Source organism: Exserohilum turcica, assembly GCF_000359705.1.
Source record: "Exserohilum turcica Et28A unplaced genomic scaffold SETTUscaffold_2, whole genome shotgun sequence".
Taxonomy (NCBI): Eukaryota; Fungi; Ascomycota; class Dothideomycetes; order Pleosporales; family Pleosporaceae; genus Exserohilum; species Exserohilum turcicum.
In genome coordinates, this window is record NW_007360025.1 from 1,760,121 (window position 1) to 1,785,988 (window position 25,868).

Sequence of the window (25,868 nt, forward strand, 5' to 3'; positions counted from 1 at the left end):
TGGAATAGCCGAACTGGTGGAGGAGACGCGATCGTGGGAGCTGGTGGTGGTGGGGGGGGGGTTATCTGACTGAGGCGGCCGAGCAAAGGGGGGTGGGTGTGTTCAGACGTCGGCGGCAAAAGCAAGCCGGATCACGCCAGGCGGGATGCGGGTGAAGCGGCGTAAGTAGGGCAAAGGACATGTGTAGGATTTGTAGATGGAGGTAGCGCAGGGCCGAAGAGAGGCGGTATTGTTGCAGCGCGCCGTTTTTGTGGGTGGCTTGGTGGTGGTGGTGGTGGTGCAGGCTGCAGGCGCACGGGGCAGGCACGGCAGCCTTCTTTTGCCGCGGCTAGGCGCTGCACACCCACACCCACGACCGAGTATTAGCACGTATTAGCACCAGCACCAGCACCAGCAAAGCACCCGCACCCGCACCCGCACCAGCTCCACGGCACCCACTGCGGACGCCGCCAGAAGCTCTCGAATTTCTTTTGGCCGTCGATTGCGGCATCACCGGTCGACTCCGCGCATTGGCGCCGTCATGCCATTCGCCCTCGGTCGCCTTCTGGAAAGCGTGCCATGGCCGACTAATACTGGTCTTCTGCCTGTGCCTGTGCCTGTGCCTGTGCCTGTGCCTGCACCTGTGCCTGTCCCCTCATTTACATTCACCCACCCCGACCCCGACCCCACGCATATATCCGCCTGCATAAGCAGTGACATGCTCGCCGTCGCCATCGCCCGCCATCGCCCGCCCTCTACTTGATAGCCGTCGTCCCACCACCTTCGGATGCCGGCCGCCATAGCGCATCCATACTTTTCGACTGGTGCACATCGCATACGAAATGTCTGGGTGAGTAAGCTTGCAAAACTCGCCTCCGCCACCCCAAACCCGCCGCCCGCCTCGACACCACTGACAATGTCTTCAAGATCTATGCGCGAGGCGCTCAAGGCGCTCAATACCACCTTCTCTGCCACCACCGTTCCTTGCCCTCTCCCCGACGAGCTCTGCGCAACCATAGACGCTTTCCTCGAGCGCTACCATGACATTGACGACCACGACTCGCACCGCTTCCACGAAGACCTCCACGCCCTCTACCTCCGACATGTCGCCAACAGTCCCGAGAAGCGTGGCGCCTTCCTCTCTGCTCTGCGAATTCTGCGACCAGCCATCACTGGGGAAGCGCGCTTGACCGTCTGGTGGAACGCTGTCTTTAAGCCCACCATTGACGGCATAGGGTACAAAAAGGCCGAGATGGAGGATGCAAAGGCCTTTGTGCAGACCATACTAGTATACGACCCCGAGGCCGACAAGGACGGAGAGCAGGCGCGCCTGTCAACCCTCTTCACTACAAGGATACTCGACGCCTACCTCGCGAGAACCGCCGTGCCTTCTTCGCCCGACGACACCGTCTCCCCGCAGAATGAGTTTATCGCGCACGAGCTTGAGGCAGTCCTGGTGGCTTTTGGGCGCAAGATGCCAAAGGTAGGCACACTATGCCTCGGTGCATAGCGCACGCTGACTGGCCTAGATGTTCCTCCTCAGACTCGACAGTCTCTTTGTACAGAAACAATACCGTATCCAGGCACTCAACCTACTCAGCGCATTCGTTCGCCTGCAACCGCCGCACCTGCACCTGGCGCTCGAGACCCCGCTCATCCAGCACTTGGAGAAATGCCTGCTTGTCGACAACTCGTCCACCGTCGTAGAGCTTGCCCTCGTCGTTCTCATCATGTTCTTACCCCACATTTGCGGAGCCTTGACCTCGGACCACCATCTGGCAAAGTTGTTTCTCGTATATTGCAGAATACTGTGCTGGGACAAGCTAGGGAGTGGCGACAACAAGGAAGGCGACATGGACGCCCAAGGTAACGACAGCGAAGACGATGAGGAGGAGCAGGAAGACGTGGAACAAGCATGGGAACAGGTGCAGCCGTCAGTCGACTACCCGGAATCATCACCGCCCACGCTCATGCACTACTTCACCTTTCTCTACGGTCTCTTCCCCCTCAACTTCATGAGCTTTGTGCGCAAGCCCAGAAAGTACCTCAAGTCACTCAACTTCCCCGGTGCGCACGACTTCGACCTGGACCAAGACCTCATCCACACTCGCACAGAACCCTATCGCCAAGTTCACCTGCTGCACCCAAACATATTCACTACAACTGTCGAGGATGAGCTCAGTGAAAATAAATGGCTAAAGAGCGACCCTGCAGACGTTGTCATCGAGTGCATGAGTCTCTGCGTAGCTGTATCTTCGACATTGAAAGACCCCGGCCCGCCACCCAGCGCAGCGTTACCGCCTGTCCCAGATGTTCCTACCCACTTCACTCTGGACGACCAGGATGGAATAACAGTCCACGGCTCAGATGAGAGTAGGCGAAACACGCAGTCGACATTCAATGTCCCTTCGAGTGATATTCCAGACATCCCTGACCACTCTGATATTTCTCCCCTGGCCAAGTCCGTCAAGTCTGCCGTTTCTCTCAAATCCATGGCCTCTCCCCTGCTAAAAGGCCGCGACATAATGGATTCTCCGACACTGCCACCCGCCAAAGACACTCCCAAGCCTGAATTGACTAGCTCATCAGCAACTGCTGCCCATCGCTTTACACCAGAACAACCCACCCTGGACAATTTCGCGCAGTCTGTATCTGGGCAGACACAGACTAGCAAGAATGAATTCCAAAACCATACCATGGCTTCTCTTCAAAGAGAGATTATGCTGCTTCGGAACGACCTCAATTTTGAACGCTACCTGAAACTGCAGCACCTTACGCACATCGGACAACTCCAGCGCAAGCACATCAAGGAGGCGACGGCAGAAGCCGAGACGCAGAACCTCATCAACACTAACAAGACTCTGAAAGCCCGACTTGCGAAGGCGAACGAGCAGTACGCGCAGTTGAAGAAAGAAACCCTGACGAGCCGAAGTCAATCGAAGAAGTGGGAGGGCGAACTCAATGCAAAAGTGCGTTCGTACAAGGAGAGCGAAAAGACATGGCACAGCGATGAAGGTGGTCTGCGGTTCGAGTTGCAAAAGACACAAGCAGATTACGAGCAGCTCAAGAAGATTGTAGAGAGAGCTGAAGCAGAGCAGCTGAAGGCGCAGCAGCGGATAAAGGCGCTCGAGTACGAACTTGAAGACTACAGCGAGGTCCGGCGTGAACTCGAAATGGACCAAGAGAAGATCTTTGCGTTTGAAGATCAGAAGAAAGAGCTGCATCTCTTCATGCAAGAGCGGAATGACTTGCGCAACGATCTCGAGATTGCCAATATGCGGCTGAATAGTCGAGAGCAAGAACGCGAGCGGTCCATCAAGGCTTATGAACGTCGTATCATGGAGCTGGAGGCGCGGTTACAATCACCTGACAGGCTTGCTACTAAACCAGGGCAACTTCCGCCTTCGGTTCAGCAGATGCTCGACTCGGCACTGGCAGCAAGCAATGCTAAACTTCAGCAACTGAAGAAGACTCACTACCGCCTTTTGGAGCAATACACGGAGCTTCAGATGAAGTACCACGAGCTTGAGGGAGAGCAGCAAGCCACCATGGCACAGCTGTACCCTCCAGACAAACCCAATCAATTTGATTTTGGCACATCGCAATTTAGTCGAAACCCAAGCGTTCGGCATGGAAACAACTACAGTCCAAGGTATTTGCCGCCTCTCTCGACAGACGGCGCATCTGGCGAAGAGCAGGAATACTATCCCCACTACCTCTCTCCGGACTCTGTACAAAGCCCCGGATCGGCTTCAGGTCATCCAACGAGAGTCGAATCCCTACAGCATGGAAAACCACAACGTTCCCAAACAGCCCCATCGCCTTACCCTGGCTTCGGCGGTGGTCATGGACCCGAGTATGCTGGCGTGCATGAGTCGTCGCCCATGAGTCAGCTCCAATCGCAGCCGCCTCACTCGAGTGGAAAAAGCAGCTTCTCCGCGGACACGGATGGCAGCTCGACAAGAGAAAAGAAAGATAAGGTGGAGGCAAAGTCGGAGGTTCGGATCTATGGCCGAGGTGAGTCGTCAGCATTCAGTATGACAAGACAGGAGGTTGACGGAAAAGCAGGTGGCGCGCAGAACATTGGGAAGAAGGTCAAAGACAAGGATCCCAAGAAGGCCGCTCCCTCCAAGACTGGGGGCTTTCGCGGACTGAAGGGTATCATGTGATGCCATTGGTCTGTATGCTTGTTTCATCACTCGATGAGATATGTGGAAGTTGCATCGATCCTTTTGGACGATCACTCGCTAGGGGCGCGACGCTCCGGACACACTCGGTTATCCGCATCCTCTGCTGGGGCTCAGGAGGATTGCATGCGTCTCAGACTTCGTGTTGTCATTACCATGTTTTGTTCAGCATCATTCTTTGGACGGCTCTTTCTTTTGTTTTGTATACCCACACGTGCATAGTGCATGTCACGACACCGCATGGCGACGAGGCTGCGTCGACGTGCGTACGACTTTCTGCATCCAAGGCGCCCTGTAATCACACAACATTTCACCTTCAACATTCGATTGGCCAATCCATCTGCTGGCCTCTATGTACAATGTAATCATGCGACTAGAGTTCTACTGCCCCAGTCGTGGGCGTTGCGCCCCTCAACAAAACACCTTCATGTATCAGCATTACGTTGTTTGCTCAGCATCACAATCTAACTTTAGCAATTGGCGCACTCGGCACTTCGCCGCAGGCCACCGTTTTTTTTTCTCCTCGCTCCACGGAGACTTGCGAGTTGAGCCGGCCCTCCATTGGCCATACACACGTCCAACCATCACATCCTCGACTTACCAATCAGACGCGATAGCAACAAACGTTCGCAAGCGCTCCTTGGAGCACTGCACCACTCATGTGCATGCATCCCATACGCATATGCAGCTTCCAAGACCACAGATCGCCAGGCCCATGACATACCACTACTGCTACTACCACTACTGCAGTTAACACCGAGTATGGTCAAGTCTCGTCCATTTGGGATGCGCGCTTTATTGCTTTTTTTCTCCTCGCTTTCTGCTTTCTTTGTTGCTCCCTGTTCCCCCTCGCTTCAGCACTTCAGTGGAGCCGTCGCCAAAAAACATACATACATGGTGCTATTGGATCTGCCCGCACCAACACTGGCACTAACGCGCCCGGCTAACGGCTGCTGGTAGCTGGGGGTAGCTTTCTCACTCTTCCCACGTGTGGGTGCCCCGAGGGAAAGGTCACTGCGCCGACGCTGACGCCGACGCCGGGTTAGCATCACTGGTGCTGGTACCTTGATGCCCCCGTCCGCCCTCGCCCTCCCCTATCTCCTGAGCTTTTCGGGGGCAGGGGGGGCGGGCAAGTAGCGTGGGCAGGCAAGCGTGGGGGTGAAGCGTGGACGTGAATACTGCATATCTCTCGTCTTAATTTCGGTCTGTCCTTTTCACAATTCAGCATCGATTCATGTCAGCAGAGAAGAAGAAAAAAATCATACCCTTTTCACGCGAGACGAGAGAGGGATAAGATGCGAGAGGGGGGGGGAAGGGGAAGAGGAATCAATGACAAGCACAGGCGGCCCCGTGCTGCCGTCAGCGACAAATCTCGTCTTTCCGCCGCCGCCGCCGCCTCCCCCCAGGCTGGGGAAAAGCAATGCTCAAATGTGCATACATGACACCATGGCGTTTGGCCCACTTTGGACTGACAGACGAGCCCCGCTCGTGCTCGCCTCGCGCTCGCTCTCGGTCTTCCACTTTCTGTGTAGCCTGGATATATGTATGTAGGCGATCAACCGAAAACCGAGGCGGGGAGCGGGGAGGGCAAGGGGGATCCAAGCATCACATCACATCGCATCGCATCGCATCAGCCATGTTTCGCCATCTACATACACCTTGTGTAACCGACGTTGGATAAAGGCGTCTGGCCCCGCATACATGGCTACGCGAAGGAGGGGCTGCTACACAACCCATACGCTTAACCATATTATGTTATGTTATGTAGTCGAGCTCAGACCCGGCAGGCAGCGAACGGTCAAAGTAGTGTTGTGCTTGTGTTTTGAGCTAAACTTGGAAACTGTGTAGTGGCAGTGATAGTGTGCAAAAAGGAAAGAATTTTTTTTAAAAAAAAGGGAAAGGAAAAGGGAAAGGAAAAGGAAAAATAAATAGGAAAAGAGATGTCGTTTACGCGAACCAACGAACCTACCAACGAACCAACGCTCAAGTGTAAGAGAAGTAAAGAAGAAGAAAAAAAGAAAGGGCGAGAGATGCCAGTAGAACTAAGAGTGGAGGAACAAGGTTTCCGGGGAGCAGCAATATGTCAGAGAGAGAGAGAGAGAGAGAGCAAGCCTGAAAGTGAAGATGAGAAGGAGATACGTAATTGGTTCAGGTTCTGTAGCCGAGTCTCGGAGTAGGATAAGCGGACGAATGAGCTTGTGGTGCTGGGGTTTATGTCTATGCGTGTGTGTGTGTAAGAGAGAGAGAGAGGGAATAGGGATATGCGTGTGATATCAACATCCAGTTTACGTTTAAAGCGTTACATTTACATTTACATTCATGTACACATGTGAATGTGCTACAGATTAGACACAGGAATCACAGCACTGGAGTTGAGTGTCGTATGATATCATACATGTACTTATGGGGATTTTTTTTGGCTACGAGAGTGCCGAACAGATGGTGTGTGCAGAAAAGAACATGGTCAAGGACATAGACTTCCGTACTTCCACACTACATATATATACGAGACCAGTAGTCCGCCTCGTTGGAGCCCATTATATTATACGTACTGCCGTTGCCTGTAAAATGGCGTTGTTTCTTTCTTCGCCGGATCGCTGTTGCAATCAACTATATATGTGCACCATAGGCGTTTTGGAGTGCTTTGACGTCTTGTTGGCTGTATTTGGCTCGTACTAACGCCCTATTTACGACATCGTCGCCTTCATCTGCTGGGATGGTTGGAGGTCGCAGGCCAGTCCGTCCTCTGCGCTTTTGCTGCCAGAAGATTCTCGCTTCCTTTTCCTTTGCAAGTTCGTCTGCTTGCTTTTTTGCCGCCTCATTCCACGCTGCCTCTTTTACATTCATCTCCAGCGCAGTCGCTTGGCATCGTGCGAGCGTCTTCCTTTGTCTGGTGGTTTTGGTTTTCAGGGTCTTGATCTCGGCGTGGAGTTTCTTTTTTTCTTCTTCGAGGGCAATGCAATTGAGTCTGAACTCTTCTGTCTTGTGCTCTTGCTCGAGCAGCATGGCCTTCCAATCTATGTTCTCTTCCTTTTGCTTCGCAACCTCGACTGTGCTGGTCGCTTCTGCTGAGAGACGTCGCTGCTTGACGTATTTGTCTTTCCATTTCTTGCGCTGATCGAGTAATTTCTGGTGTTTAGTTTTCTCGCGACTGAGTTGGGCCTCGGTAGTATTGATCTTGGTGTCGCGTTCTTGGAGTTCAGCCGTTAGGTCTCGTACTCTTTGCTCTAACTCGGCGTGTTCTTCGAGATACTGCTACAGTCGAGTCAGCCACATGTCAACTGTACCGACTTACTGATACCACAAAGGGACCGGAGTAAAGGGATGCTTACTGCCAGAAATGCGCGCTTGTTGATTGCTAAGGTGGAACGTCAGCTAACCAGTCAGAAGTGGATGGCGATTTGCTTACTTTGATACGACAGTTCTGAGGCGTCATCCGTCGAGTCGATAAATGCACGCTTTTTTGGGATCACGGCAATCGATCTGCTTTGGGATACCGCATTCTCACTGGTCGTCTTATGAGTTATCTGTAGATTCGTTTTGTTCTGAACAAGGCTTCCCTCTTCCGCTGACGTAGAAGGTTGGTTGTCTAGAATCAATTTGACATTTCCACGTGTCTCCAGGTAGTGGGCAAAGGTCGTAAGAGCGGACTCGAAATTGCCCAGCAGATGTGGATTATCAACGTCCAAGGAGCGATGCACTCTACCACTTGCAAGGAAGATGAAGTGGATGACAGCCTCCACCCTGGCACGGTCGAGTTTTCGTTGCTGGGCCATAGCATGCGCAGAAAGAGTCTCGTTGTCTGTACATCCCATGTAGCTGAACGGAGGGTCATAGTAGATCTTGGATGAATGGATATCCAGGAGAGGCGTGACTTCGACACCAGTTCCCGAATAATAACGTATGATTTGAGCTGTCGCATGGGCCCAGACTGGAGGGCCGTTACGTTTGCGCCAGGAATGACCCACTAGAACCATTTGGCAGCGCTTTGTACGTTTCTTCTTGTCCACATACATCTTCTCCACAAACTCATAATGGCCAATGTCGGCAACGCGGGCGAAAGTGGTCGCAAGTTTCCCAGTGGAAAACTTTTGAAAGTCGCTGAGGACATACTTCTTGCGGGGGACCATGATGTAGAGCTTGTCTGTTCACCTGTATCACATTAGCAACAGTTAGTAGCGAAATCAAATTTGGTGTTGCAGAAGTGGTGCAGAGAGTTTGAGCGTGAAAGGTATGGTGGACGTGCCAAGTGAACACTAGTGCAGTAGAAGTGAAGTGAAGTGAAGTGAACATGATGTGTTTGTATGCGAATGGAAATGAATGAGGAGGGAGTGTGCAATATATGATCCGTTAGCCAAGACAGCAGCGAATCATGGCGCTCGACACAGAAACAGAAGGCATCTGCTCTGATGAATATAGAAGAGCATTTGTAAGTTCAGATATTCGATTCTGGTGAGCACTCAATGTCTAGACCACAAGAGGTCTACGCATTGTATACAACCTTGCTAACCTTGTACTCGACCGTGAGTCCCTGTTTTCCTGGTATCTCTTTAATGAAATGTCCAGCAGCAACATACACCCCATTCTGCAGCGCAGCATAAGCTGGGTTGCCAGTCTCAAACGAAAAGTTGGTAAACACATCTCCAAAGTCAGTCGTTGTCGCATCCGGACTGTGAGCCAACAATGCCGCAACACCTGGGGTAACCTTGACGTGGCCCTTGTAATACATTGCCAAAAGAGTTCCGTCGTGGTTCCTTTGACACGATTCATTAGCTGCCATCTCTCTTGTAACAAGGATACGCAGAGACTAACTTGAGCTGACTTCTCACATCCAGCCTCATGTTCGCACCATCAGCGTCGTTGTGAATGTAATCATATCCAACTCCATGCAGCTCGGCGTCAAGTTTCGGCTCAAAGCCTGGCTCGCTCTTCACGGTGCCGCTCGTCATGGGTATAATGGCCAGTTGGGAGCCCGTCTGAGTACCGACCTGCATTGGTAGGTCGATTGCGACCTGGACCGTAAAGGCAGGTTGGAGAGAGGGAAAGCCGGACATTTCGGGGAGGTAATTGAGAGGATTTCGCAAGACAACAGAATAGATTGGACTAGCAGTAAAGGATGAGAAGGAGGAAGAGGGAAGAAGGAAGAGCGGTATCCAATGCCGGGTACTCGTAAGCTTGTGTATCAAGACGGGAGCTACCCCTCCAGCCCCACCTGACACCAAATGGAGCATCCTTTACATGTCTCTTTCCGTGCTGACGATGACATCAGATCCGAGGCTCTTAGCCAATAGCCGACATGACCTCCAGACACGCAATTGTAAGCCTCACAATTGCGCGCGCGTCTTTCCTAGAAGCCGCTCATCCTCCCCTTTTTCTTCTTCTTCTTGTCCAACCTTCCTCCGAACTTACCCGGTTCAGCTTGACTCTGTGGTACTGCAAACACCCCGCTAGATATTGGGACCTGGCTTTGGCTCTGGATAGGTACCTGGCTGCTGCCCATGCCACCCAACATAGGCCCAGGAGAGCTTCTTGCAAAGATTGCTGCTTGGCTTGCAGCCTTGACTCTTGCCAACTCATCTTCACGTTGCTGACGCTTTTCTCTGCGTTCCTTCCTCCTACGCTCTTTTTCACGTTGCCGTTGACTTTCTTCATCCATATTCTCGGGTTGAAGGGCGCGTTCTGTAGTTGCCCAGTCGTAGTTTCTCGGATTACCTCCAATTTGCCAATGTCCGAGGACCTGAGATGCATTCGCACGGATACTCCCTGGATTGCTAGGAGAGTTCCTGTTACGCAGATGCTTTCCTAGCCGTACCAGAGGGTCTGACGGGGCACTCTGGATCAAGGGCGCACCAGACGGCCATGATTCCGGCAACGACGAGGGCACAGATGAGTGTGGTGGTGGTGGCAGAGTTTGAGAGAAGACAGAATCTGGCACGGAATAGAAATCGCCATCCCTAGGCCGTGATGGCAAGATGGGTAACGCCATGCTCCTGTCCTGGCTTGAGCTAAAATGTGAGCCAGGGATTGGTTCATCCGGCTCATGCTCGCGTACACGTGTGCTAGAGAACATCACTTCTGCAGCAATTCGGCGAGCTAGACGCTCCTTGGCTTGCCGGACGCGACTAGACACCCCGGGCGGGAGAGATGCGACCCACGTTTGCAAGATTGTGTCGTAAACATCGGAAATGGTAGGGTCGCCATCTTCGGTCAAGTTAAGTGTGCGTGCTGATGCGATACGCTCAACGTACAAAGCGTTCTCTTCGTTCTCGGACAACAGATGTTGTAAGTTGGATGAAGCATCGTCAACGTCTGGAACGTCGAGCTTCAATCCCGCGTACTCCATCAACGTACCGATTGGCAAAGATACAGAGTTGGGCTCGTCAGTGAGCATTTGCTTCAACTCGTCTGTAACCGTTGCGACATCGATAGAGCTTGGTGCATCGCCCATGGCGTTTTCCGGGCGTCGGAGGGCCTCGTACAGGAGTTCGTTATTCCGTGTTTCGTGTGCAGAAGCGCAGACTGCACTCTCACCCCGTTTGAAGATCTTTGGAGGGTTCTTGGGCCTCAGTAGTTCGACAACGGTCAGGCCATCTGGAGCTACAAAATCGTCTTCCTTGTTGACCACTTCCGTCTTGGAGATGCCGACCCTGGGGCGTCGTATCATGCTCCGCGTAAAGTCTTCCACAGCTTGAAAAGAATCGGGCGATTCCTGGGCCAAGGACTTCCCCGTATAGATGACGAGCTCGTGGATACTAGAGCTAGACAGCGTTACAAACAAACGGAAGAAATCAAGGTCTATCCTGATACCCCCTTGTTGCATAGGCTCCATGTGCAAGCTGGTGATTTGGCCTGGCTCGTTAACGGTCAGGTCTAATATGCCAGGGTCAGAGCATGCCACTGCAGAAGCACTCGAGACATGGTCGCTAAAGGTGAATAGCTGGATGAGGTTGTTCGTTTGCGAATAGAGTGCCAGACACGAGTCTGTTGATATTAGCACAGGTTACTATTGACATATCTATTCGCAACTTACCGTCATCTGACAAGATCTGTACGCCCACCTGGAGGGTGAAGTCTTCTGCACTTCGATAGTGTCTCCATGAAGCCAGGATTGTCGCTCCTGCGCCATCGACACCAGCATCATCTTTGCCCAAACTCGTGACGAGCATTAGAATGAGACGAGTAGAAGTCAAAACAAATACTCGGCTCGCGTGTTTTGGGTGCTGCTTGACGTCCAGGAACCATTCTGCGGATCGCTCGCTGAAAAATTCTGGGCAAGAGAGATACTTGGGGCTGCCTCCTTTGATACTGACGATGCTCAAATGACGCCTGTTGCAGACCAACAGAGTGGTAACGTCGGCCACCCAGAGTATTCGCGCCCATCCATCTTCGCCAGCCATGTCTTCAGTTTCTACACTGCTGACATGTCCACTAACCAGACACGAAGGGGTGTATACATCTCCCTTGCGCGAATGGTCAATCTCCCATACGCTCCACATAGGAGCCTGATCAACGAGGGCAAACTGTAGTTGGAAGCCCGGGTTGAATGCCACGTCGGAATGAGGAAAACCACCAGTTCTTTCATTTTCTATACTGAAAATAGGGTGCGCATCCACCGCCGATGGAGGGAGGTCGTAGAAAGGCGAAGACGCAGCCGCGTGGGCCTGGCGAAAGCACATGGGGTGGAAGAAGACTGTACGTGTCGGAAGTCGCACGGCGAGTAAAGAGCTCCTATCCTCCGACTGAGAGAAACAGACTTGTTGTATAGGGGCAGCATCCTCGTTCCAGTACCCACTCTCTGCCTCGCGCAGAGTCGAGCCGTCTATCCATGTCTTCCTGGCCATACCCCAACCAAGTCTTTCTTTGTTCAATATCGCCAGTTTCAATATGTTCCCCGCTTCTCCCACAGGAAGCGCAGCGACTTGACGTGCGTTTTCATGCCTGCCCTCGAGCGTGATGGACCCAAAGGAGAGCAGGTTGCCAATGAGTGGGTCGTAGACCGAGGTAGTCGCAGAAACCGCAGCAGATACGAGAGCTCGCTCAGGTATAAGCTCAGCAGCAGCAGCAAGCTGGGGTTGGTCTTGTATTCGGTTCCTGACTTCGTCCTGTGTACTTGTACTGTTCAACGGCGTTGTTGGATGAGGAAGTTGAGCCGGCGCTGTCGCAAGTGTATCCGCATGGTTTATTCCATCCAAGGTCCGGATCTGCCTGAAGCTCCTGGTTGTGTATTGCCTTGCAAAGGCCCATTCGCCAGTCTCCAAATCATAGCTGGTAGCGCCAGGATAGCCGTAGTTCAGATCTCTGAGCGATCTGTCAGCCATTGGGCCGTCGTAAAGGGTCTCGTTCGGTCGCAGTTGGGCAAGACAGAATCATACTTCGGACGTGGTGGTCTAACGGCGAAGTCGAGGTCGAATATCCGGCAGACGCGGTGAAGCAGCAGACGCGACAGTGAAGGAAAACCGCGGCGGGGACAAAAAGTTCCCACTAGCGCTGCAGGGCACGTCGGCACGTGCACGTGCATGCGCCCCGCAGATGTCGTTTTTGCTTGGCGCCCGTGTCTTGTTTACCCGGCAACCGTGCCAAACACCATCATCGCCTTCTCCAGCCCTATCGCACCACGCCGCATACAGCCACGTCGCGAGAGTTCCGAAAGACACTCAGCAATCGCTCGCGAAACAGATTCCAATATGACGACCTTTGAACCTTCCCTCAGCACTACCATGCGCGCGTCGTCGCACGATGCGCCGTCCATGGCGGACCAGCTGCCCTCGATCAACTTCGGCTTCGACGACTTGCGCAGCCGCATGAACCAGTTCACAACGAGATTCGACGCATTTATCGAGAATGGGCGCCGGCGAGTGCTGGAAGAGCGCAATCAGTTCCGCATGAACGTCGCAGAACTCCACGGTCAGCATCCCGCTTCTCCTGTATTATCGGAGAGTTTTTTTGTCTTGTATCGTGCATGTGCTAACGACCACGCAGAGGACCAACGCATGAAGAAGCGCGATATTGAAATCCTTGAGCTCAAGACAGCACAGCACAGCCAGACGCTTTCCAAGGAGGCCCAGGAAACGACAGAGATGCAGGAAGCCATTGCGACGCTTACCCTGCAACGAGACGAGCGCCTCGCCCACCGCGACAATCTCCGGTCTCAAATCGCAGAGCTACAAAAGACAATTTCTGCACGCAGAGAAGCACAGCTCAAGCACCGCCGGTATCTCGATGGCCAGAGCCGCTACAATGAGCCAGAGCTGGACTTCTGGGAGAGCTATCTCGGCCTGAGGATTGAGGGGCTAGGAAAGGATGACAGACTCAAGTTTGTCTACACCAACGTTGACGAGAGGGAGTGGGATCGCGAGGCGTGGTTTGAACTGGACACTAGCGAGCGCGACTACAAGGTGCTAGAAGTGAGGCCCAAGGTCGAGCGCGAGGAGGTTGAAAGGGTAGTGGAGCGATTGAACGAGACGCGCGACCTAGCAGGCTTCCTAAAGGGCATGCGAGAATTATTCGTGGAAGCTTGCAAGTAGACCTCTACTTCCCGCACAACACGAATCACGACATTGGATTACAGACGGCGTTTGGACATGTAGGGTTGGGTATTTTCGTCTTTTGGTGTAGTTTTGATAAATACCCCTGAATTCACTTCTTCTTCATGCTGTGTCAACTCCAACTATCTGCCTCCATTTTTGATCTTGTAATACTCGGGCGCGTACTCGGTCAACCAGTCCATGTCCACCTTGCTCAGATCGCGAATGTAGATTTTGTCTCGTGTAGACTGTATCTCGGTGTAGATGACCCAGTCTGCCTTTCTCGTGAAAAACACAGAGGACGGGTGCGCCCAGAGCGTCGTCTTCCCATCAACTGTGGTAAAACTGCCGCCTGCCTTCATTCTCGCTGCGTGTGCGAAGAAGCCAGAGGTAAGACAGCGCCTTACTCGTTCAGCCATTGGAATACCGCCCACCCTCAGCACGCCGGATGATGCGAGCACGTTTTCCTTGACGCCGAAACGGTCCAGGTAAGCTGCTAGTTGTTTGCGCACACTCACTGCCTTGACAAGTGCCTTGTGGTTTAGGTTGTTGGAATGGCACCACGACGTATTACCCATTCCTGATTTCATAAAAGCCTCATACACATTGTACAATGTGAGGTGATCACCCTCCTCGACTGCAAATCGTCGTCTCGCCGCATCCAACTGCTTCTTGCCTCCGTCATGGGATACAAATGTATTTCCCTGAAGCGTCATCATAGCTGCTATTGTTAACATTTCACTCAGGCACCCAAACTCAGGTTCCGCGGCCTTGAGCAGAGCACGGGCAAGCATCGGCTCGAGGGGAAGCTCTGCCATGCGCGTGCCCAGGGGTTTTGTCAGGCGCGCGTGGGCGTCCAGGGCGCCGAGGGAATACAGAAGATCGAGAGCACGTGTCACGAGTGCGGAGGGTGGTGGAGAGAGGTAGTCGAAGCGGACCACGTTTGTAATGCCGAGGTTTAGAAGTTGGAGGATGACTGGCGCCAGGTTTGAGCGGGCGAGCTCGGGGAATGTGGCCTCCTCCAACCCCTCATACACGGCTTCGGTGTATAGCCTGAAGCATTTTCCAGGCCTGGTTCGTCCCGCGCGTCCGGCTCTTTGTGTCGCGCTGGCTTTTGATACAGGAACGACGGCGAGGTTTTCAATGCCCAGGTGCGCATTGTAGGCGCGGAGTTTGACATAGCCCGTGTCTACCACAAAAACGATACCGTCAATCGTCAAGGAGGCTTCCGCAATGTTGGTACTAAAGACCACTCTTCGTGTATCTGGTGGTGGCTTGGTGAAGATGAGGTTTTGGTCCTCTGTGGGAAGACCGGCATAGAGTGGAAGAGGCATGAGCCTTTGTTGCGACGACGACATCTCAGCAATATGGTCTCCAAGTTTGTCGATTGCGTCATCTATTTCCTCTCTTCCGGTCAGGAACACAAGAATATCGCCCTCGTTTTCGTGCTCGTGGATCTTCATGACTGTATCCACGGCGGCCTCGACGTAATTGTTGGTTGGTTCTTGGAGATACTGGATTTCGACCGGATACGTTCGCCCTTCAATACCAATAATGTAGCCAAACTCTTCCTTGCTCTTGCCGTGGACCTTTTCTTGTTCATCAGGATTGAAAAAGTCAAGAAATCGCTCGGCTTCTAAGGTTGCACTGCTCACAACCACTCTCAAGTCTTCTCTTTTTCTCAACACTTTCTTCAGCACGCTCAGCAGTATATCCGACGATAGGCTGCGTTCGTGTGCTTCATCTACCATGATAACAGAATAGCGTGAAAGCAGTGGATCGACGAGCATTTCGCGTAGCAGTAGCCCGTCTGTAACGAACTTGATTTGCGTCGCTGCCGAGGTAACATCTTCAAACCGAATACTGTATCCAACCTTCTGACCCAGTGGCGTGCCCAGCTCTTCTGCTACTCTTGCTGCGACGCTCGTGCATGCTATCCTCCGGGGCTGTGTGATTGCTATCTGTTGGCCACCATTGCACCAGCCTGCTTCGAGCAAGAATTTTGGTATTTGTGTTGTTTTGCCTATAATCACGTCAGCAAGAAAAAATCAGAAAAATCGATGATTGGCCTACCACTTCCCGTCTCACCCACGACAATAGTCACGGGATATGTCTCTATGGTGTAGAGCAACTGGTCTTTGAGTTGCGCAATTGGCAGCAAGGCGGGTGGCTTGTAGAGACTTGGTATCAAGGCGGTCTCGACATCTTCATCGTCAGCCATGATAGACTAGTTCAGGGCGAGAATTTGAAAAAGGTACTGGGATGTTTAGGTGACGAGACATGGAATGGTTGCTGATGGACAGTAGAAAGCGCGCTAGTGGGTGCTGAGCTTGTTGTGTTTGGGTGCTACAGAGGTGGCTTTCAAAAGTTCTTGCTAAGGCGCGGATCCATCGGACCGAATTCTCGTGATAACGTTTCCATTATTTACTTAGCGTGCAAGAAATAATGCCTAATATAGTTAGTGTACTACTGTAAGTGTATACTTTAGTAGCTACTATTCTCTCCAAACTTCCATTTTAAGGGCTTTTAGTTGCGAATATAGTATAATTCTTAGTCTTCGGCTATATTTTCGGTGGTACCCAAGGAACCCCTGTCAGCAAGAACTTTTGAAAGCCACCTCTGTAGTGTCTTCCGCTTTTGGACTACAGCATCCAACCAGATGCGGGATTATGATGTATGCCAAATACAGGAATCAACATATGGAGTTGAGAACCGGGTATTCTAAATCTCTTTCACGTCCTAGTAAGCTGTGATAAATCGTCAAACTCTTCGGGTAAAGAGCATTTTCAACATTGATACACCGAACACTGCGCCTCAAAAACAAGGACTTCTTATAATCAGATGATAATAGATATGGTCTTCTCTGGGTCCTGTCCGAAGGTATCTAAATATTTAAAAGTTTACAAGATGATTTGTATACTCAAATGATATGTTTACAGGAGACTCGATCTTCGCAAGTGTATAGCATTTTGACATATAGATAGAGTGACCTTGTAGCAATGAAGTCAAGTGCTGAGAAACCACATACCTGCATTCTTTTGTTGAACATTCGTTACTGGGTCTTTTTTCTATTACAAGCTCAACTGCAATGTTAAAGACTCGCTCACTCTCAGGAAACATCTGGGATAATTGTCAACTTTGGTGAATTCAGTCCTGTTCTTACCTAAGCCTGCGTATCGGCAGCACTCCGACGTAAATATGCAAATGCGACGCAAAACGGAGTCTTTTAGCATAGTTACGTGAGACAGACTAACAACCACGCTTCTTGAAGATTCTATACTTTGACATTATATACACATGTACAATCGTGTTTGGACATCGTTACCTCGTTCTTCATAGTCTCTTTTTATGCCGGCACATTCACAGATACTTCGTCAACGCCAAACGTGCGTCTCAGTAAGCGCGTGAGCTCATCAATTCCGCCTGTATTTATCGGGGATGTTCTTCTCCACAATACCCCTAAGCTCCAGCCTCTCCCACTCTTCCTGCGCAGCCTCCTTCTGCTCGTGCATCTTGAAATGCTCAATGTCCTCGGGGTGGTTGAGATCCTCTTCCTTGACGTCGTCTCCACTGTGGTACTTTTCCCAGTGGTGGATCTCATACTCGTACTCGTCGTCGCCGTGGTGTCCAGGGCCCATGCCAAAGTCGGGTAACTTGACGCCCTCGGTGTCTTTCTGTAGGAATTCTTCCAGCGTGATCGCTCCGTCTTTGTTCATGTCGAACATTTTGAGAACGGTATCGACAACCATTTGTTTCTTTGTGTCGGAAATCTGAGTAGAAGTGGGCGGGTTTTCGAGGCCGTAGGTGCGTCGAATGTCCATAGCAGTCCAAAGACCGGTACCGTCGTAGTCGTGTAGAGTGAAGAAGAAGCTAGCGTCGAAGCCAGATATGTGATGCTCCTCTATTATGTGTTAGCTGCGTAGATCATGGCTGTTTATTTTAAAATCCAAGGATCACAAGTTCATACCAGCCATATGTCGCGTCGCCCAGTCAGCGTCTGGCGGGACCTCGACTTGCGCATGCTCATGACTGCCATGGGCGGAGGCATTGAGCGCGCATGCCAGCAGCAAGAGCGCACTAGAGGAGACCCGAATCATGCGATTCATTTCTTCAAATTTGAGACGCGTGAAAAGGGAGAAGGAAGAGTTTAGGTGGCTTGGTGGTTTGTTGATACTAGAACAGGGGCTCCGGCAACCAGAGAGCCAATCGCCGACACTATGTCATAAGGGTCTGGAACCATGCCATGTACACATGCTAGCCTCTTTCTCACATCAACACCACCACCCGCCACCATGAGCGTGCTAGTCCTCTTGACTCTACTGCTCTTCATCCCATTTCTCTTTTTTCTCGCCTTTCTGGCCGCATCGTCGTGCATGGGTGATGGCTTCCGTGCCAGATTCGCCGGCGTCACACTAAATCCTCGCAACGCATCTTTCGGCCGCACCTACACACGAGGATTCGGGTCTGGGGCTGGCAGTGCAGGGTGGGAGCAGATCGAAATGGAGGACATGCTTGGGGAGGACAGCGATTCGGAATGAATAAGGAGGTACATGGGTCGATCAAGTATACGCCATGCCGCCATCTCGGTGCCCTGCCGGGTATCCTACGCATCAGACGAATTGCGCGTTCTAGAACTCTAAATCCTGCTTCTTCGGCATGGCGCTTCCGCCAGCTGCCTCTCTGACTGCCTCCTCTTGTGCCTCAGTATCGCCTTCGAGCGGCGGCAAGCTAAACTTTGCAATCACAAACTTTCGCCGGCTCAACGTAAACGCCATATCCTCGCCCAGATCCTCGACGCTTCCACCGCCGCCTCTCTCATGGAACACGGGTAGTTTGTGTACTGCAAACATGCCCTGTGGTCGCTCCTCGTCCTTGGTTGCGCCCGCTGACTGCGCGAGCGCTTGCATCCGCGAGTAGGGGAATGGCGACAGCTCGAAGACTCCATCCGAGAGGATCTCCATCCAGCGGACAAGGCCAGAGGACCGAGGGTATAGAGTCAATGGAAGTGTTATGAGAGCAGTCAGGCGAGTGGAGTACTGCCGTAGCAGTGCTCGGAGACCGTGGAGGAACTGGAGTATAGCGGTTGGATGCGCCGATGACGAAGGATACAGGGCGGGCGAAAGAAGAGACGGTATCACAATCCGATGAATTGTGTGGGCTGGCGTCGAGGCAAGTTGCTGCCGTATATTCTGCAGTATCGAAGGGAATGGTGATGCGGAAGTGCCTGCTGGTGATGGTATGGGCACATAATTTATTGCCGTCCCTACCGGCAGGGTAAGGCGCTTTGCGAGATCGAAAGTATGGCAAAACACGACTTGTTCTTCCGTTGTGCCATCGCCTTGGCTCACAGTCCTCTGCACATTTGGAGACCCTGTCACACGCAGTCAGAGGTGTCCAAGAAACAACATGGCATTCGACTAGATATACAAGACGCACCTCTTGCAGTCTCGAACTGGCCCAGCCCCTCGTACCTCCATGCTATCTTCATCTTCTCTGCCCGTTCCTTTGCCTCTTTCCTCTTGTCTGACTTGTCCTCTGATATGCCGGGTAACTCTCTCCCCCACACCTCGCCCATGCCCACTACGTGCACCTTGTGGCCCTGGACCACGCCCTCGGCGGCATAGAATCGTAGCAATGCTCCAGCATAGTCTGTTGTTCCACTCTCTCCTATCAGAATAGAGTGTCCCAGCGCCAGACCAGCATGTCCCGCTAGTATACCGTCAAGCGAAGGTGTGCCGGTTGAAGTAGTGGGGCGGCCGTCAATGGGAGAAGGGCGGACACCTGGTGGTGTTGGCGCTGGCGGTGCTACAGCAGGTGCAGATAGTGCATTTTGCGCGTCTTCGCCACCTGGAGTGCGTGAAAGCGCTATGTTGCGCTTGCGAAAAGCCATCTTGGTGGGATTTGGAGAGTAAGTCGCGACATGTAGAAAATGTGAGAGGGACTATCGATAAGACTAGCGTCAGACGTCATCTACCCTTTTGAATTTACTGACCTCTTTGAATACCGCATCTTAGTATACTTGTTATGTGTTGTGATGTATTATTCTTGAGTAGTAGCAGTCTTATGATGCAATATCGACTTTACACCCTTGCTCAGCTTTTCTCACAAGACATCGCTATCCTCTCTACACTTCTACATTCACGTGTCCCGTCTCTTGACCTGCTAAGCCAATCTGTCGTAAATCCCTAGTATATTAGGTTATATTACGCACCACCATGTTCATCAAAAGTTTCTAGTTGGCGCTGACAAGGAGAAAGACCTCAGCTATTGTAAACTACACTAGAGTTGAGAGGCAGTATCTACTAGTTGTATTTACTGCTACGCAGACCAAGCAGATTCAATATCTACATAGACAGCTTATTAGCAGTAACAACAACAGCAGTGATAACAAATTATCTTGCTAGACCACCCAGCAACATACATTCATAAATACAGCAGAGACAACGCAAGGATATATCAACAACCGAGCATCTCGTCCCTGCACACGTCACGAAGCCAACACAGCGTCTAAGCCCTGCAACTAACTCCATACCGCAAAACAAAACAAAATCAAAAAATACAAACCCTGTACACTGAGAGAAACGAAATTCGAATGCGCTACCGGATGGTGCGAAATTCAAAAAGAAAAGGAAAGTAGTCTGATCCGAAGACCAGACTGTAAGTTCTTAATGATAGTGTAGCTACTTTCCTGGGAACACAGCTCAATTATTTGCTACATATTCTCGAAGATACGTTTTAGGGGATGATCAAGGGCTGGCGAGATGCTGGCTGTTCGTCGTGGTGGCGAACAGTGTGGTGGGGAGCCGAAGGGCTGAAGTCAAAAGGGCGGCGCATGGAGGGGCTGAGCGACTAAAGACATGACTAGATGAGCTGAGAGCTTGACTCAACTATCGTCCAGTATTATTCCGAGTTAAGGGAAATGACGGAACATTGAGACGGGAAGGTGACGTAGGGTGCTTTTGTTATTTGCAAAGCAACAAGTCTCGCTCTCAAATGCCAATGATATGGATTCCAAGTCTAGCATGACAGAAGCGATGGGATTCCATGATAGAACTGCCAATACTGTGCAGACAGCCGGCAATCTAGAGAACGTAAACCAACATGTCACGAAAGAAATGGTCAGAATCGGTGACATACGTCACGCTTTTCGTCATGATTGGTACAGTTATCGCTCCCGTAAGCAAGTCGAGGGACCAGGACTAAATATCTTTGCGAGATCCACAACATGCTATTTCTTCTTGCCTGAAGCTTCCGTTGCACTGAGTTCCCGAATGAATACCTTTGTAACGCCATCTGGGACATCATCCACGCCGTCCTCGAATCCCGGACTGACTCCAATGGCCACATACTTGCCGTCGTTGGAGAAGTCAATCGTCTGGACGCTGGCAGGGAACTTCTGGTACTGTCGTATTCTCCTCTTTGCCACGGCATCCCAAAGCGCCACTATGCCGTCACCTCCTCCTGTCGCAAATGTACCATGGACTGGGTGGTACGCCAGTGCGTGAACTGGGTACACGACATCCTGACCATCCACTTGTTGTCTGTGGCACTTGAATGCGTATTTCCGCGACTGCGACTCTTCAGATGGATCGAACCATTCAACCGCAACACGTCCTTCGATACTCGAACTAGAGTAGCCGGCGTCGTTGGGCATGCAGGATACGGCGCGTGTCATGTACTTCATCGAGCTCTCCCTCTGCTGCCACGGCTCTACGTTCACCTCCTCTTCGTCGGCCGTCTTAGCTGCAGCTGCTAGCTTCTCCAACTCGTAGATGTTGACTGCTCTGCTGGCCATGGCAACTACCAATTTGGTGGGCGATGCGGAAAGCGAAAAGGGTTTCGAGGGCAGGCGGACAGCAGAGAAGTCGCCTGGTTGTGAAAGGTCGTGCAGATGTAGTGTAGAGTCCCACGATGAAGAGATGAGAAGGTTGTGTGCGGCAGAGAAGAGGACGTTGCGAACACCCTGCGAATGCGTAGACATGATGGTTTGCGCGCCCGTCTCGAGATCAATCCTCCGCACTTCCCAATCCAAGCCGCATGAGAAGGCCTCGTTGTCGTTGCGCCCGAAGCAGACATCTAGTACTGGCGCGCGGTGTTCGAACTTTTGCAGCAGCTTTCCGCCAGGCTCAGCGTGGGTATCGTAGAGGTAGACATGGCGGTCCCAGGATGAGACGAGTAACCGCGTCGGATTGTTGGTCGCAAATTTGACGGCAGATATGGGTTCGGTGGGGTTTTGCGCAAGCTCGAATTGGCCTGGGTGTTTGGTTAGGAAGTGATGCAAGGTAGAGGGCTAATTCACAGAAACACTACTCTGGCGCGACAGCTTGCGGTGTCTGTATTTACAGGGCGCGGTCGATGCGAAGCGCGTTACTGCCGGCGCCAGGGCGAGAAATATGCCGGCGAAAGAACAAGGACGACTTACTCGACATGTTGGCGGTCTGGGTTGCTATGGGCTGTCTGTCGCGGGTGTGGACTGGAGAAGCTCCGCAGGGTCGGAGGTCCGCAACTACTAAACAAATAGCTGAGATGCACGCTAACGCCCCTCCAAAAGTTCCCACGCCCCTCCCGCCGTGCTTCACCTTCACAACCGACGTCACTTTTGCAACACCAAAGATGCCGTTTGCGCAGCTGGTCATAGGCCCGCCAGGCTCAGGCAAATCTACCTATTGTGATGGCATGCAGCAGTTCATGAGCGCCATTGAGCGCAAATGCTCGGTCGTCAACCTCGACCCCGCGAACGATCACACGTCGTACCAGCCTGCTCTAGACGTCCGAGACCTGGTTACCATTGACGAGATCATGGAGCAAGAGTCGCTCGGTCCCAACGGCGGGGTTTTGTTCGCGCTGGAGGAGCTGGAGCACAACTTTGAGTGGCTAGAGGAGGGCTTGAAGGAGCTTGGAGGTCCGCATCATGAGACCAAACACTGTGAAGGAATACTTACACCTGACAGATGACTACATACTATTCGACTGCCCCGGACAGGTCGAGCTCTTCACACACCACGGATCGCTGCGGAACATCTTCTTCCGCCTACAAAAACTGGGGTATCGAGTATTCGCCCACCACCCATGGCTCGCAACTGGGCGCTAACATTCGCAGCTTGTCGTCGTACACCTGACTGATTCCATCATCCTTTCGCGACCATCGCTATATGTTTCGTCTCTGCTCCTTGCCCTGCGCAGCATGCTGCAGATGGATCTTCCCCATCTGAACGTCCTTACCAAGATCGACAACCTGCGCAACTATCCGAACCTGCCCTTCAACCTAGACTTCTATACCGAAGTCCAGGATCTACACTACCTGCTACCGCACCTCAACCGCGAACAGACGTCCGGCATACCAGGCCCTACAACAGCTGGCGCAAATGAAGAGATGGACTTGGACGACGACGAGCCAACGTCAAAATTTGCTGCGCTCAACAAGGCAATCGTAGAGCTTGTCGAGGAATTTGCGCTAGTCGGCTTCGAGACGCTGGCGGTCGAGGACAAGAAGAGCATGATGACACTATTGCGAGCCATTGACCGAGCAGGGGGCTTTGCAATGGGTGGAATAGAAGGCGCAAACGACACCGTCTGGCAGATGGCTATGCGCGAGAACGGGGCAACCATAGACGCACGCGATGTGCAAGAGAGGTGGCTCAATAGGCGAGACGAGCTGGACGAGGAAGAGAGAAAGGCGTGGGAAGACGAGACAAAAGAAATGCGAGACCCTTCACCTCAGCGCGCTCGACAGGCGCCGCCTACGTCAAAACCAGCGACTAAAGCAACGAGTGGGGATAGCGACGACGACATGGACGATCTGGAGGAGATGCGGCAGTTTATGGAGAAGAACAAGAGCAGTGGCATCAACATAGTCCGAAAGTGATGGAGGCGGCCAGGTTGCGCAGACCCACGGCGCACGACAAGTGCCTGTGCGGCTTGCGAGACTGCAGCATGTGAGAATAGATGTGTTGAGCATAGATGTGTCGAGGCGCATCCCCTCGATCGGTCGGAGGATAAGATGGACGTCGAGGGCTTGATGGAGATTCAGCGGGGTATATTGCCTTTTGAAACATCGCGTCGCGTCAGTGAATATGTAGATGGCTGCACGCGCCCCGCACTCATCACAATGCATACCGGCCGAGTATGCGGTAACATACTTAGCATTTAATCCAACCCTACGCTAGGCCCCATTGAATCATATCGTCAGCCTGCATACTTGCCCCAGGCCCCCAGACGCGCACATGCTCAAACGCAAGGCCTCTTGCGACCTCACCGCCCCCCACATCTCCATCTTTAGCGACGACCCCACGCTTGGTCGTCACAAGCGGAAGCGCGCGCTGTTCCGCTCCAAGCCCAGTGCCAGTAAACCGCAGTGGATCCCGGAAGCAGAGCGCGCCATGAGTGGGTTGCTGGACTTTGTATTGCAGCATGAGGAGGCCTTCAAGAAGTAAGTCCAGCCTCGACTGGCCGCCCTCGCCCTGCATTCCCTGATTGTTCCAGCCAGCACCGCCTAGCATCGCTGTATGCCGACTTCCGGCAGCAGCTCGAAATCAATCCCGAAGGATACCACGCAAACATCGCGGCATGGACAAAGGCCCTCACCGATGCGGCGCGGGCCGGTGCCGTTCCCACGCAGGGCACCACGCACGATCTCCTGAGCATTCGAGCCGCCGACGAGCTTGCGCGCGCGCTGCAACATCCACAATATGGCAAGCCGACATGCTTGCCGGCCGTGTTCCATGAGGCAGTGCAGAAGAAGGAAATGATACCCCTGAAAGACTTTCTGAATTCAAAAGAGAGCATATACAAGACGTCATGGATCCCGTCCCCCTGGAAAGTGTTGCAGTGGAGCTTGCGGCAGGTTGGCGTACTCGGGCAGCCGCAGGCACCGGCCAAGATGGAAGTCGGGAACTTTGTCGTGCTGAAGAACGTCGAGGTTGCGGCAGATGAGATTCTCAAGAAGATGAAGGAGCACACATCGACAGCCGACCGCGTACTGTCAAGGACCGACTTCCTGAAGCGCTTCTCAACCACGCTCAACCCCTCTGCGCCGCTTACGGCCAACGACCTGAGCGTACTACTAGCATTCCTGGCCAGAGACAAGCAAGCAATATCGTACAACGCGCAAACCATCAAGTTCAAGCCGGAGCACGAGGATGTGCCGTTGCCTGTCACAGAAGAAGACGCCGCTATAGCCAACCTTCGCGACACACTAGCAAAGATCAATGCTCAGATTCCACCGTTGATGGAGAAGATTGCCGCTGCGGACGCTGCCGCCCGCGAAGCCGTGTCCGCGAAGCAGATGATTCGTGCCAAGGCCGCACTCCGGTCCAAGAAACTCGCTGAGGGCGCCCTTGCTCAACGCTCAGACGTTGCTCTTCAGCTTGAGCAAGTGTACACAGACCTGCAACGAGCCGCAGACCAAGTCGAGATAGTGGAGGCTATGCGTGCTGGTGCTGCGGCACTCAAGGGCTTGAACGAAAAAGTCGGCGGCACAGAAGGCGTTCAAGGTGTCATTGATGCTGTGAATGAGCAGATGGCAACTACCGAGGAAATTACCAACATCATCAATGAGAGTGGTCAGCCACTTGACGAGGAAGAGATTGACGACGAGTTTGAAGCTCTCGAAAGGGCGGACCGCGAGAGGCGCGAGAAGGAGGAAGCAGACAGGACCGCTGCAAGACTTGCAGAGCTCGAAGAGGCCGAGACAAGGCGTAGAGAGAAAGAGAGGGAGGAACAAGCTGCAGCCCAGAAGAGTGAGGATGAAGAGACAGAAGAGCAAGTCAATCAAGCTTCTCAAGGTATGGCAAGGATATCCTTCATCGAGCGGGACGATGAGACGGAAGATTCAGAAGAGAGCCGTGTGCCTGTTCTTGCATAAGCCACTCTTTGATGCGTAGGCGTTGTCTGGGGTATTGCATAGCAGCGGCGTTTCTGGCTTGTTATTTGGCAGATTTAGTATATAGACACAGGCATCGTTCCGTGTATCATGGGAACGCCGCATACATAATTGATACCTTTTCTTACAGCTTCAATATCACAACGGACCTCACTTGGAGCAACTGTCTTTACGTTTTAGCCCCATGTAATTTCATAGTATCAATTTAGTAAGTCAAAATCGTGTACGAGCGGTCGACATCTCGATAGCGTTGCTTCTTTGCTCAGGCGGCGCTAGCTGTCCGCTGCCAAGACAAGC

At 52.4% G+C, this 25,868-nt stretch overlaps 11 protein-coding genes across 11 annotated transcripts; 4 read left to right on the top strand and 7 right to left on the bottom strand.

The window, feature by feature from the left end:
- Positions 1-793: 793 nt before the first annotated feature.
- Positions 794-4,495, top strand: SETTUDRAFT_171300 (uncharacterized protein). Its single transcript, XM_008027347.1, has 4 exons — positions 794-829; positions 907-1,462; positions 1,509-3,996; positions 4,048-4,495. Exons 1-4 carry the CDS (start codon positions 822-824, stop codon positions 4,146-4,148), a joined length of 3,153 nt encoding a protein of 1,050 aa, XP_008025538.1. The 5' UTR covers positions 794-821; the 3' UTR covers positions 4,149-4,495.
- Positions 4,496-6,776: 2,281 nt separating this feature from the next.
- SETTUDRAFT_19527 (uncharacterized protein) lies at positions 6,777-8,296 on the bottom strand (the record flags this gene model as incomplete). Its single annotated transcript, XM_008026732.1, has 3 exons — positions 6,777-7,421; positions 7,499-7,524; positions 7,576-8,296. 3 exons carry the CDS (start codon positions 8,294-8,296, stop codon positions 6,777-6,779), a joined length of 1,392 nt encoding a protein of 463 aa, XP_008024923.1.
- Positions 8,297-8,600: 304 nt separating this feature from the next.
- SETTUDRAFT_163086 (uncharacterized protein) lies at positions 8,601-9,225 on the bottom strand. The gene is made up of 2 exons (XM_008027348.1): positions 8,979-9,225; positions 8,601-8,920 (listed from the first exon to the last, which is right to left on the bottom strand). Exons 1-2 carry the CDS (start codon positions 9,218-9,220, stop codon positions 8,650-8,652), a joined length of 513 nt encoding a protein of 170 aa, XP_008025539.1. The 5' UTR covers positions 9,221-9,225; the 3' UTR covers positions 8,601-8,649.
- Positions 9,226-9,501: 276 nt separating this feature from the next.
- Positions 9,502-12,484, bottom strand: SETTUDRAFT_41481 (uncharacterized protein; the record flags this gene model as incomplete). The annotated part of the gene is made up of 2 exons (XM_008026934.1): positions 9,502-11,147; positions 11,197-12,484. The coding sequence occupies 2 exons, from the start codon at positions 12,482-12,484 to the stop codon at positions 9,514-9,516; spliced, it is 2,922 nt and encodes a 973-aa protein (XP_008025125.1). The 3' UTR covers positions 9,502-9,513.
- Positions 12,485-12,782: 298 nt separating this feature from the next.
- Positions 12,783-13,778, top strand: SETTUDRAFT_115708 (uncharacterized protein). The gene is made up of 2 exons (XM_008027349.1): positions 12,783-13,070; positions 13,146-13,778. The coding sequence occupies exons 1-2, from the start codon at positions 12,851-12,853 to the stop codon at positions 13,688-13,690; spliced, it is 765 nt and encodes a 254-aa protein (XP_008025540.1). The 5' UTR covers positions 12,783-12,850; the 3' UTR covers positions 13,691-13,778.
- A 55-nt stretch (positions 13,779-13,833) lies between these two features.
- SETTUDRAFT_135533 (uncharacterized protein) lies at positions 13,834-15,914 on the bottom strand (the record flags this gene model as incomplete). Its single annotated transcript, XM_008027350.1, has 2 exons — positions 13,834-15,713; positions 15,764-15,914. 2 exons carry the CDS (start codon positions 15,909-15,911, stop codon positions 13,834-13,836), a joined length of 2,028 nt encoding a protein of 675 aa, XP_008025541.1.
- A 1,110-nt stretch (positions 15,915-17,024) lies between these two features.
- SETTUDRAFT_171304 (uncharacterized protein) lies at positions 17,025-17,796 on the bottom strand (the record flags this gene model as incomplete). Its single annotated transcript, XM_008027351.1, has 2 exons — positions 17,025-17,591; positions 17,658-17,796. The coding sequence occupies 2 exons, from the start codon at positions 17,794-17,796 to the stop codon at positions 17,104-17,106; spliced, it is 627 nt and encodes a 208-aa protein (XP_008025542.1). The 3' UTR covers positions 17,025-17,103.
- Positions 17,797-18,072: 276 nt separating this feature from the next.
- Positions 18,073-19,279, bottom strand: SETTUDRAFT_163090 (uncharacterized protein). The gene is made up of 2 exons (XM_008027352.1): positions 19,127-19,279; positions 18,073-19,061 (listed from the first exon to the last, which is right to left on the bottom strand). Exons 1-2 carry the CDS (start codon positions 19,263-19,265, stop codon positions 18,319-18,321), a joined length of 882 nt encoding a protein of 293 aa, XP_008025543.1. The 5' UTR covers positions 19,266-19,279; the 3' UTR covers positions 18,073-18,318.
- A 1,572-nt stretch (positions 19,280-20,851) lies between these two features.
- SETTUDRAFT_178915 (uncharacterized protein) lies at positions 20,852-22,119 on the bottom strand (the record flags this gene model as incomplete). Its single annotated transcript, XM_008027353.1, has 2 exons — positions 20,852-21,943; positions 22,113-22,119. The coding sequence occupies 2 exons, from the start codon at positions 22,117-22,119 to the stop codon at positions 20,919-20,921; spliced, it is 1,032 nt and encodes a 343-aa protein (XP_008025544.1). The 3' UTR covers positions 20,852-20,918.
- Positions 22,120-22,303: 184 nt separating this feature from the next.
- On the top strand, positions 22,304-23,825 carry SETTUDRAFT_115723 (uncharacterized protein; the record flags this gene model as incomplete). The annotated part of the gene is made up of 3 exons (XM_008027354.1): positions 22,304-22,592; positions 22,642-22,742; positions 22,791-23,825. 3 exons carry the CDS (start codon positions 22,304-22,306, stop codon positions 23,553-23,555), a joined length of 1,155 nt encoding a protein of 384 aa, XP_008025545.1. The 3' UTR covers positions 23,556-23,825.
- An 88-nt stretch (positions 23,826-23,913) lies between these two features.
- SETTUDRAFT_171309 (uncharacterized protein) lies at positions 23,914-25,694 on the top strand (the record flags this gene model as incomplete). The annotated part of the gene is made up of 2 exons (XM_008027355.1): positions 23,914-24,119; positions 24,173-25,694. 2 exons carry the CDS (start codon positions 23,914-23,916, stop codon positions 25,551-25,553), a joined length of 1,587 nt encoding a protein of 528 aa, XP_008025546.1. The 3' UTR covers positions 25,554-25,694.
- Positions 25,695-25,868: the final 174 nt, after the last annotated feature.